This window comes from Sebastes fasciatus, chromosome 6, assembly GCF_043250625.1.
Source record: "Sebastes fasciatus isolate fSebFas1 chromosome 6, fSebFas1.pri, whole genome shotgun sequence".
Classification (NCBI taxonomy): Eukaryota; Metazoa; Chordata; class Actinopteri; order Perciformes; family Sebastidae; genus Sebastes; species Sebastes fasciatus.
Window position 1 is genome coordinate 38,081,590 of NC_133800.1, and position 12,060 is coordinate 38,093,649.

Consider the following 12,060-nt stretch of genomic DNA (forward strand, 5'->3'; position numbering starts at 1 on the left):
TCAGACTGATCTGATACATCAACATCACTGAGTTTCATACCAGAGTGAAGACAGATCACAGATTAACAGTTTTATATTTTAGTTGTCTTCTGATTCACCGTCTAGTTATAATCTGTGTTAACTGTAGGAGTGAACAGCAGACGGACCATGTTGATGGTGAAGTGATCCAGCAGCAGGAGGACCTGCAGTCTCTCTGCTTCACACACCGTCACTGAAGGAGTCTGACTCTGAAGGAGTCCGACTCTGAGGGAGTCCGACTCTGAGGGAGTCCGACACTGAGAGGGGTCCGACTCTGAAGGAGTCTGACTCTGAGGGAGTCCGACTCTGAGGGAGTCCGACTCTGAGAGGGGTCCGACTCTGAGGGAGTCTGACTCTGAGGGAGTCCGACACTGAGAGGGGTCTGACTCTGAGGGAGTCCGACTCTGAGAGGGGTCCGACTCTGAGGGAGTCTGACTCTGAGGGAGTCCGACACTGAGAGGGGTCCGACTCTGAGAGGGGTCCGACTCTGAGGGAGTCCGACTCTGAGAGGGGTCCGACTCTGAGGGAGTCCGACTCTGAGGGAGTCCGACTCTGAGAGGGGTCCGACTCTGAGGGAGTCCGACTCTGAGGGAGTCCGACTCTGAGGGAGTCCGACTCTGAGAGGGGTCCGACTCTGAGGGAGTCCGACTCTGAGGGAGTCCGACTCTGAGGGAGTCCGACTCTGAGGGAGTCCGACTCTGAGGGAGTCCGACTCTGAGGGAGTCCGACTCTGAGAGGGGTCTGACTCTGAGGGAGTCCGACTCTGAGGGAGTCCGACACTGAGAGGGGTCCGACTCTGAAGGAGTCTGACTCTGAGGGAGTCCGACTCTGAGGGAGTCCGACTCTGAGAGGGGTCCGACTCTGAGGGAGTCTGACTCTGAGGGAGTCCGACACTGAGAGGGGTCTGACTCTGAGGGAGTCCGACTCTGAGAGGGGTCCGACTCTGAGGGAGTCTGACTCTGAGGGAGTCCGACACTGAGAGGGGTCCGACTCTGAGAGGGGTCCGACTCTGAGGGAGTCCGACTCTGAGAGGGGTCCGACTCTGAGGGAGTCCGACTCTGAGGGAGTCCGACTCTGAGAGGGGTCCGACTCTGAGGGAGTCCGACTCTGAGGGAGTCCGACTCTGAGGGAGTCCGACTCTGAGAGGGGTCCGACTCTGAGGGAGTCCGACTCTGAGGGAGTCCGACTCTGAGGGAGTCCGACTCTGAGGGAGTCCGACTCTGAGGGAGTCCGACTCTGAGAGGGGTCTGACTCTGAGGGAGTCCGACACTGAGAGGGGTCTGACTCTGAGGGAGTCCGACTCTGAGAGGGGTCTGACTCTGAGGGAGTCCGACTCTGAGAGGGGTCTGACTCTGAGGGAGTCCGACTCTGAGAGGGGTCCGACTCTGAGGGAGTCTGACTCTGAGGGAGTCCGACACTGAGAGGGGTCCGACTCTGAGAGGGGTCCGACTCTGAGGGAGTCCGACTCTGAGAGGGGTCCGACTCTGAGAGGGGTCCGACTCTGAGAGGGGTCCGACTCTGAGGGAGTCCGACTCTGAGAGGGGTCCGACTCTGAGGGAGTCCGACTCTGAGGGAGTCCGACTCTGAGAGGGGTCCGACTCTGAGGGAGTCCGACTCTGAGGGAGTCCGACTCTGAGGGAGTCCGACTCTGAGAGGGGTCCGACTCTGAGGGAGTCCGACTCTGAGGGAGTCCGACTCTGAGAGGGGTCCGACTCTGAGGGAGTCCGACTCTGAGGGAGTCCGACTCTGAGGGAGTCCGACTCTGAGAGGGGTCCGACTCTGAGGGAGTCCGACTCTGAGGGAGTCCGACTCTGAGGGAGTCCGACTCTGAGAGGGGTCCGACTCTGAGGGAGTCCGACTCTGAGGGAGTCCGACTCTGAGGGAGTCCGACTCTGAGAGGGGTCCGACTCTGAGGGAGTCCGACACTGAGAGGGGTCCGACTCTGAGGGAGTCCGACACTGAGGGAGTCCGACTCTGAGGGAGTCCGACTCTGAGGGAGTCCGACTCTGAGGGAGTCCGACTCTGAGGGAGTCCGTCACTGAGAGGGGTCCGACACTGAGGGAGTCCGACTCTGAGGGAGTCCGACTCTGAGGGAGTCCGTCACTGAGAGGGGTCCGACTCTGAGGGAGTCCGACTCTGAGGGAGTCCGTCACTGAGAGGGGTCCGACTCTGAGGGAGTCCGACTCTGAGGGAGTCCGACTCTGAGGGAGTCCGTCACTGAGAGGGGTCCGACTCTGAGGGAGTCCGACTCTGAGGGAGTCCGTCACTGAGAGGGGTCCGACACTGAGGGAGTCCGACTCTGAGGGAGTCCGACTCTGAGGGAGTCCGTCACTGAGAGGGGTCCGACTCTGAGGGAGTCCGACTCTGAGGGAGTCCGTCACTGAGAGGGGTCCGACTCTGAGGGAGTCCGACTCTGAGGGAGTCCGACTCTGAGGGAGTCCGTCACTGAGAGGGGTCCGACTCTGAGGGAGTCCGACTCTGAGGGAGTCCGACTCTGAGGGAGTCCGACTCTGAGGGAGTCCGTCACTGAGAGGGGTCCGACTCTGAGGGAGTCCGACACTGAGGGAGTCCGACTCTGAGGGAGTCCGACTCTGAGGGAGTCCGTCACTGAGAGGGGTCCGACTCTGAGGGAGTCCGACTCTGAGGGAGTCCGACTCTGAGGGAGTCCGTCACTGAGAGGGGTCCGACTCTGAGGGAGTCCGACTCTGAGGGAGTCCGACTCTGAGGGAGTCCGTCACTGAGAGGGGTCCGACTCTGAGGGAGTCCGTCACTGAGAGGGGTCCGACTCTGAGGGAGTCCGACTCTGAGGGAGTCCGTCACTGAGAGGGGTCCGACTCTGAGGGAGTCCGACTCTGAGGGAGTCCGACTCTGAGGGAGTCCGACTCTGAGGGAGTCCGTCACTGAGAGGGGTCCGACTCTGAGGGAGTCCGACTCTGAGGGAGTCCGACTCTGAGGGAGTCCGACTCTGAGGGAGTCCGTCACTGAGAGGGGTCCGACTCTGAGGGAGTCCGACTCTGAGGGAGTCCGACTCTGAGGGAGTCCGTCACTGAGAGGGGTCCGACTCTGAGGGAGTCTGACTCTGAGGGAGTCCGACTCTGAGGGAGTCCGACTCTGAGAGGGGTCCGACTCTGAGGGAGTCCGACACTGAGAGGGGTCCGACTCTGAGGGAGTCCGACTCTGAGGGAGTCCGACTCTGAGAGGGGTCCGACTCTGAGGGAGTCCGACACTGAGAGGGGTCCGACTCTGAGGGAGTCCGACACTGAGGGAGTCCGACTCTGAGGGAGTCCGACTCTGAGAGGGGTCCGACTCTGAGGGAGTCCGACTCTGAGGGAGTCCGACTCTGAAGGAGTCCGTCACTGAGAGGGGTCCGACTCTGAGGGAGTCCGACTCTGAGGGAGTCCGTCACTGAGAGGGGTCCGACTCTGAGGGAGTCCGACTCTGAGGGAGTCCGTCACTGAGAGGGGTCCGACTCTGAGGGAGTCCGACTCTGAGGGAGTCCGACTCTGAGGGAGTCCGTCACTGAGAGGGGTCCGACTCTGAGGGAGTCCGTCACTGAGAGGGGTCCGACTCTGAGGGAGTCCGTCACTGAGAGGGGTCCGACACTGAGGGAGTCCGACTCTGAGGGAGTCCGACTCTGAGGGAGTCCGACTCTGAGAGGGGTCCGACTCTGAGGGAGTCCGACTCTGAGGGAGTCCGACTCTGAGGGAGTCCGACTCTGAGAGGGGTCCGACTCTGAGGGAGTCCGACTCTGAGGGAGTCCGACTCTGAAGGAGTCCGTCACTGAGAGGGGTCCGACTCTGAGGGAGTCCGACTCTGAGGGAGTCCGACTCTGAGGGAGTCCGACTCTGAGGGAGTCCGTCACTGAGAGGGGTCCGACTCTGAGGGAGTCTGACTCTGAGGGAGTCCGACTCTGAGGGAGTCCGACTCTGAGAGGGGTCCGACTCTGAGGGAGTCCGACACTGAGAGGGGTCCGACTCTGAGGGAGTCCGACTCTGAGGGAGTCCGACTCTGAGAGGGGTCCGACTCTGAGGGAGTCCGACACTGAGAGGGGTCCGACTCTGAGGGAGTCCGACACTGAGGGAGTCCGACTCTGAGGGAGTCCGACTCTGAGAGGGGTCCGACTCTGAGGGAGTCCGACTCTGAGGGAGTCCGACTCTGAAGGAGTCCGTCACTGAGAGGGGTCCGACTCTGAGGGAGTCCGACTCTGAGGGAGTCCGTCACTGAGAGGGGTCCGACTCTGAGGGAGTCCGACTCTGAGGGAGTCCGTCACTGAGAGGGGTCCGACTCTGAGGGGGTCCGACTCTGAGGGAGTCCGACTCTGAGGGAGTCCGTCACTGAGAGGGGTCCGACTCTGAGGGAGTCCGTCACTGAGAGGGGTCCGACTCTGAGGGAGTCCGTCACTGAGAGGGGTCCGACACTGAGGGAGTCCGACTCTGAGGGAGTCCGACTCTGAGGGAGTCCGACTCTGAGAGGGGTCCGACTCTGAGGGAGTCCGACTCTGAGGGAGTCCGACTCTGAGGGAGTCCGACTCTGAGGGAGTCCGACTCTGAGAGGGGTCCGACTCTGAGGGAGTCCGACACTGAGAGGGGTCCGACTCTGAGGGAGTCCGACACTGAGGGAGTCCGACTCTGAGGGAGTCCGACACTGAGGGAGTCCGACTCTGAGGGAGTCCGACTCTGAGAGGGGTCCGACTCTGAGGGAGTCCGACTCTGAGGGAGTCCGACTCTGAAGGAGTCCGTCACTGAGAGGGGTCCGACTCTGAGGGAGTCCGACTCTGAGGGAGTCCGACTCTGAGGGAGTCCGACTCTGAGGGAGTCCGACTCTGAGGGAGTCCGTCACTGAGAGGGGTCCGACTCTGAGGGAGTCCGACTCTGAGGGAGTCCGACTCTGAGGGAGTCCGACTCTGAGGGAGTCCGACTCTGAGGGAGTCCGTCACTGAGAGGGGTCCGACTCTGAGGGAGTCTGACACTGAGAGGGTTTTATAAAAGCTGATAACGAACAGACTTAAATAACTTTCTTCATTTATTAGAAAGAGTTTTCTTTTGATGATCTGTTATTTCACTCATTCACTTTTATGAAGTATCCAGTTAAAGTCAGAGAGAGAAGGAGGGTCTGTCTTTTATACCTTTTACATCATTTATCCTCATTTCCATTCAGTCACATGTGAAGCTGATAATTCCTGAATGTCGGGTTTGATATGAGTTACATCATTTACATTTTCCCTCAAACATTCAGACTAATACAGAACTTCTACTGTCAGAACATCAATAACTACAGACACTAATAATGAATCAATAATATAAAGATATTGATCCAGTAGAGATGGTTCCTGGTCCTCTAAGCAGGACTCAGTCCACAGTAGAGATGGTTCCTGGTCCTCTAAGCAGGACTCAGTCCACAGTAGAGATGGTTCCTGGTCCTCTAAGCAGGACTCAGTCCACAGTAGAGATGGTTCCTGTATGTAAATGATGTATATCAAACCAGATGTTCAGGAATCATCAGCCTCATGTGACTGAATGGAAATGATGATAAATGATGTAAAAGGTGTTTGTTGCTGACAGACAGACTCTCCTTCTCTCTCTGACTTTAATAGTTTCATTAATAAAAGTTAACGGGGGAAATAACAGATCATGAAAAGAAACATCATTCTAATAAATGCAGAAAGTTATTTTAAGTCAGTTCATCAGGTGTTATAAAGCCCTCTGACTGTCAGGCTGCTTCACTGACGCTGTGTGAAGGAGAGCTACTGCAGGTCCTTCTGCTGCAGCTCAGAGCTTCAGTTAACACAGATTATAACTAGATGATGAATCAGAAGACAACTAAACTATAAAACGTTTAATCTGTGATCTGTCTTCACTCCGGTATGAAACTCCAGTGATGCTGAGAGGTAAAGTTATCAGATCAGTCTGATCAGCAGCAGCGTCCAATCAGTAACTGATCTCCAATAAGGGGGCGTGTCGGTCGGTAAAAGACTTCCGTGCAGGATACACTGGTGTATCCTCGCTCATAGCTCCTCCGGCAAGCCTCCTCGATCCTCGCTCCTCGCTCCTCGCTCCTCGCTCCTCGCTCCTCGCTCCTCGATCCTCGATGCACAAATAAGAGCTTCGGGACAGTCTTCAAGATGGCGCACCAGAACAACTTCCGGTTCGATCGAGGAGCGAGGAGCGAGGAAACGAAAATTAAGAGCTTTGGGACGCACCCTAAAATGAGCTTGGGGCCTTCAGGGACTAAAATGAGCGTGAGGCGTTCAGGGACTGTGGTGTGTTCAGGGACCAAGATGAATGAGGTGTAATGACTCGTCGTTGTGTTTGCAGACAACTCTCTGATCGTTCAGTCCCGGTTCATGTTACTGGAGTCTGTCCTCATCTTCTTCGTGTTGCTGGCCTTCTTCTCCTACCTGAGGTTCCACAACGCTCCCGACAGGTGAGAGACACACACACACACACACACACACACACACACACACACACACACACACACACACACACACACACACACTCCAGTCAGTGTGACCCACCTCTGACCTCTGACCTCTCTGTGACTCCTCAGCTGGTTCAGGTACGGCTGGCTGCTCCTCTCTGGAGCTGCATGTGCTGCAGCCATCGGGTGAGGACCTGATATTACTATAATAATAATATAATCATGATATAATATCAGTATTTATGATGTCGTGTGTGTGTGTGTGTGTCTCTGTCTGTCTGTCTGTCTGTCTGTCTGTCTGTGTGTGTCTCTGTCTGTCTGTCTGTCTGTCTGTCTGTGTGTGTCAGGGTGAAGTATATGGGCGTGTTCTCCTACCTGCTGCTAGTGGGCGTGGCCTCTCTGCACACCTGGAACCTGATTGGAGACCGAGCTGTCAGTCATGTGAGTCCAGAATCAGTGATTGGTTTCAGTTGATGTTGATCTGTGATGCGTTTGTGACCGTTGTAAAAACTCTGGCACATTCAAGGACACTCCGACATCTGACCGTCAGCAAACCTTATAATACAAGAAGCTGTGAAATCAATAATCAATGTTTTACGTGTGTGTGTGTGTGTGTGTGTGTAGCTCAGTGTGTGTGTGCAGTGTGTGTGTCGTGCCGTGTGTCTGTTGGTGGTTCCGGTTCTTCTCTACGTGTTCTGGTTCTACGTCCACCTGACTCTCCTGCACCGCAGCGGACCACATGACCAGCTGATGAGCTCCGCCTTCCAGGCCAGTCTTGAGGTAACACACACACACACACACACACACACAGATTGATTGATTGATTGATTGACTGACTGACTGATTGATTGACCGATCAATAGATGTATTGATGTATTGATGTCTGTCTTCAGGGCGGTCTCTCCAGGATCACTCAGGGTCAGCCTCTGGAAGTCTCTTACGGCAGTCAGGTGACCTTAAGAAGCTCCGCCTCTCAGCCAATCCCCTGCTGGCTCCACTCGCACAAAGCCAACTACCCAATCAGGTGCTGCCAGCTCACACGGACGCAGCGGCCAATCACAGAGCTGTCGGCTGACGTTTGAATAACGTGACTTCCTGTTTCCTGTCCAGGTATGAGAACGGGCGGGGCAGCTCCCACCAGCAGCAGGTCACCTGTTATCCTTTCAAAGACGTCAACAACTGGTGGATCATCAAAGAGCCCGGCAGGTAGGCCACCTGTCTGTCTGTCCCGGGGCATGCTGGGAGATATAGTCCCCGTCTAACCCGTCTCTGTCCGACAGACAGGAGCTGGTGGTCAGCAGTCCTCCTCGACCTGTCCGTCACGGTGATGTCATCCAGCTGGTTCACGGGATGACCTCACGTTTCCTCAACAGGTAAACAGCTCACCTGACTACCGTGGTGCATTCAAGGACAATCCAACATCTGAGAACTGATGCTCAAACAAACAAACAAACAAATGAACACAGACTGTACTACTACATTACCCATGAGCCTCAGCTGCAGCGCAGTCAGTGTAATCTTATCTTCAGCTCACTGTGATGGCTGTTGGTCAGTGAAATGCACCCTGGGAGACGTAGTTGACTTTTTCATCTTTAGTTTGACCAACACTGAACACTGAACACTGAACACACTGAACACACTGAACACACTGAACACACTGAACACACTGAACACTGAACACACTGAACACACTGAACACTGAACACACTGAACACACTGAACACACTGAACACACTGAACACTGAACACACTGAACACACTGAACACACTGAACACACTGAACACACTGAACACTGAACACACTGAACACTGAACACACTGAACACTGAACACACTGAACACTGAACACACTGAACACTGAACACACTGAACACACTGAACACACTGAACACACTGAACACTGAACACACTGAACACTGAACACACTGAACACGACAACAGGAAGTCTGACACCGACTTTATAACGTATCAGAAGTTCTTCTGCTGACGCTCATCCAGACGCCGTGTGTGTGTGTGTGTGTGTGTGTGTGTGTGTGTGTGTGTGTGTGTGTGTGTGTGTGTGTGTGTGTGTGTGTGTGTGTGTGTGTGTGTGTGTGTGTGTGTGTGTGTGTGTGTGTGTGTGTGTGTGTGTCGTAGTCATGATGTCGCAGCTCCCATGAGCCCTCACTCTCAGGAAGTGTCGGGTTACATCAACTTCAACGTTTCCATGGCGGCACAGAACCTCTGGAGAGTGGTAAGACCAGCTGAACCAAATATCTATATACATATCTATATATATATATACAGTGTTGTCACGTAGTTATCACGTATTGTCACGGTATTGTCACGGTGTTGTCACGTTGTTGTCTTGGCGTTTGGGAGTACGATAGAAGTGTAGTTTTGTGTGTCAGTAACGTTCAAGTACCACGTACAAGTCTGTATTTCTAACACCCCGTCTCTCTGCAGGACATCTCTAACAGGGAGGCGGAGTCAGAGTCCTGGAAGACGATCCTGTCTGAGGTTCGATTGGTCCACGTCAACACCTCAGCTGTCCTAAAGGTACTGACAGGATGTGACAGACACATGTGACCCAACTGTTTCCTGTGTGACCATAAAATGACATGACCACGTGTGTGTGTGTGCGTGTGCGTGTGCGCGCGTGTGTGTGCAGCTGAGCGGCGTGTCTCTTCCAGACTGGGGTTTCCGTCAGTTGGAGATCGTCGCAGAGAAATCGTTTAAAGCTCACAGCAGCAGTTTTGGCTGGACGGTCGAGGAGCACCGATATGGAACCAGTACGACCCCTGACCTCTGACCTCTGACCTCAACACTAGACATAATAACTGGGAGCTGGATCCAGAATCATTCACTAGTCATTCTACTATACGTCACTCTGTGTGTTCACTGATCAGTCACCCAACTACAGCATGTCTTTGACTGATTTAAAAACTCTAATTGTTGATGCACTTAAGGACAGTCAGACATCTGAGGTTTGATTTAGTCTTTTGTGTGTGTGTGTTTGTGTGTGTGCAGGTCAGGAGCAGAAGGAGAGGGAGGCGGAGCTTCACTCTCCGACTCACATCGACGTGGACAGAAAAATTTCCTTCTGGGCGAAATTTTTCGAGCTTCAGGTACGACAGTGAACGCATCATCACGTTACCGTCTATTTAAACAAACTTTATTGTCGTGGCAGCAGAGTGATGATGTCATGTTGTCGCGACAGCAGAGTGATGATGTCATGTTGTCGTGACAGCAGAGTGATGATGTCATGTTGTCCTGACAGCAGAGTGATGTCATGTTGTCCTGACAGCAGAGTGATGATGTCATGTTGTCGCGACAGCAGAGTGATGTCATGTTGTCCTGACAGCAGAGTGATGATGTCATGTTGTCGTGGCAGCAGAATGATGATGTCATGTTGTCATGACAACAGAATGATGATGTCATGTTGTCGTGGCAGCAGAATGATGATGTCATGTTGTCGTGGCAGCAGAATGATGTCATGTTGTCATGACAACAGAATGATGATGTCATGTTGTCGTGGCAACAGAATGATGATGTCATGTTGTCGTGGCAGCAGAATGATGTCATGTTGTCGTGGCAGCAGAATGATGATGTCATGTTGTCATGACAACAGAATGATGATGTCATGTTGTCGTGGCAGCAGAATGATGATGTCATGTTGTCGTGGCAGCAGAATGATGATGTCATGTTGTCGTGGCAGCAGAATGATGTCATGTTGTCGTGGCAACAGAATGATGATGTAATGTTGTCATGACAACAGAATGATGTCATGTTGTCGTGGCAGCAGAATGATGATGTCATGTTGTCATGACAACAGAATGATGATGTCATGTTGTCGTGGCAGCAGAATGATGATGTCATGTTGTCGTGGCAGCAGAATGATGATGTCATGTTGTCATGACAGTGGAAGATGCTGACGGTCAAACAGGAAGACTCCGAGCACAAATACAGCTCCTCCCCCCTGGAGTGGATCACCATGGAAACCAACATCGCTTACTGGCTGCACTCCTCCAACAACGTAACTAACACACACACACACACGCACACACGCACACTCCTGTTCTGTCCTGTCCTGTGATTGTCTGTCTGTCTGTGTCTCAGGCTCAGATCCATCTGATTGGTAACCCGGTGTCGTGGGGCGTGGCCAACCTCAGCCTGCTGGCTTATCAGCTGCTGGCAGCTGTCTACCTGCTGAGGAGGAGGCGGGGCTTCAAAGACCTGCCTGATGGTACACACACACGCACACACACACACACACGGTGAGTGTTGATGAACAAAGATGTTCTCTGCAGAGAGGCGCCACTGATTTGATCTGATGAACCAACATGTTCAACGTTTATTAATAATAATAATAATAATAATACTAATAACTGAGTGTGAGTGTGTGTGTGTGTGTGTGTGTGTGTGTGTGTCCAGGTGTGTGGGCTCAGTTTGTGTGTCTGGGTTGTGTGTGTGTTGGAGGCTGGTTGGTGAACTTCCTCCCGTTCCTCCTGATGGAGAAGACTCTGTTCCTGTATCACTACCTGCCGGCTCTCTGCTACCTGCACCTGCTGAGCCCCGCCCTGCTGGAGCACACACACACTCACCTGCTCAGGTACACACACACACACACACACAGACACACACACGCACACATTCAGAACTAAATGTTAATATAAGATATGTGTGTGTGTGTGTGTGTGTGTGTGTGTGTGTCTGTGTGTGTGCAGCAGAGCGACACACCGGCGTGCGCTGTGTGTGTGCGTGGCGGCCGTGTTGCTGTCGGTATTCCTGACGTATCGAACCTTCTGCCCTCTGACCTACGGAAGCCCTGAGCTGTCGGCCAATCAGCTGCAAGGACTCAAGTGGAGAGACTCCTGGGACATCCTGTACCGCCGCCGGTAGACAGAGAGACAGACAGACAGACGGACGGGTCCTCTCTCTGTGGGACAGGGTGCGTTGGTTTTCCAAATCTCTGGACCTGAACTTCCTGTTTTCTGGACTGAATCTGACAGAAAGATCTGACTTCACAAGAAGCACCTGAACGCACCGCTAGAGGTCAGAGGTCAGAGGTGAGGTCATGCTGGAGGAGTTCACACTGCATCAAGTTGAGATTAAAAACACAACAGCTCTCTGAGCACACTATTCTCCCACAATGCACTGCAGCAGGAATATGGAGGAGAGCGGAGGTGACCTGTCGTAGTCGCAGTTTGACGTGTGACATCACAACGCCTCATTTCCTGTTTAAACAGTGAAGGTGTGCTCTGCTATAAGACTTGTATAAAGTGAATAAAGTGTGTATAATTAGAGTGGAGTCTGGAGGAGAAGGTCAGAATACAGAAGTCCAACTGGAAATAAACACATTCAATAAAAACATTCTTTTATTTTGACATGTTCTAAAGTGGTTTTATTTTGAAGACGATGTTGATTTCTTCAGTAAGTAGCTGTGTAATAATGTAATAATGTACAGCGAGCCAATAAAGCCCTTCATTATTAATTATTTATCATTTAAGATTAATAAAACTTTCTTGGGTTCCGGCAGGGCCAACCGCCTAAGATTCTCAAATTAAAGAGAATGGACGACGGAATCATTTTAAAGGTGTTTATTGGCATCCAAACCATGGTTTCTGCAGTGCAAAAGAGTAC

At 53.2% G+C, this 12,060-nt stretch overlaps 1 protein-coding gene across 2 annotated transcripts in view; it reads left to right on the top strand.

Moving 5' to 3' along the window:
* pomt1 (protein-O-mannosyltransferase 1) overlaps positions 1–11,804 on the top strand; it is a 15,341-nt gene extending 3,537 nt beyond the window's left edge. Inside the window, exons 6-20 of one of the 2 annotated variants that reach the window (XM_074639727.1) lie at positions 6,333–6,441; positions 6,568–6,624; positions 6,786–6,879; positions 7,063–7,218; positions 7,332–7,462; positions 7,549–7,644; positions 7,719–7,811; positions 8,575–8,671; positions 8,884–8,976; positions 9,089–9,209; positions 9,448–9,545; positions 10,340–10,453; positions 10,537–10,663; positions 10,852–11,029; positions 11,148–11,804. In XM_074639727.1, coding sequence (XP_074495828.1) covers positions 6,333–6,441; positions 6,568–6,624; positions 6,786–6,879; positions 7,063–7,218; positions 7,332–7,462; positions 7,549–7,644; positions 7,719–7,811; positions 8,575–8,671; positions 8,884–8,976; positions 9,089–9,209; positions 9,448–9,545; positions 10,340–10,453; positions 10,537–10,663; positions 10,852–11,029; positions 11,148–11,319 — 1,736 coding nt within the window. In that variant the 3' untranslated portion in view covers positions 11,320–11,804. Of the gene's footprint in view, positions 1–6,332; positions 6,442–6,567; positions 6,625–6,785; positions 6,880–7,062; positions 7,219–7,331; positions 7,463–7,548; positions 7,645–7,718; positions 7,812–8,574; positions 8,672–8,883; positions 8,977–9,088; positions 9,210–9,447; positions 9,546–10,339; positions 10,454–10,536; positions 10,664–10,851; positions 11,030–11,144 lie in introns of both variants that reach the window. The other variant, XM_074639726.1, reaches the window with a different exon arrangement.
* Positions 11,805–12,060: the final 256 nt, after the last annotated feature.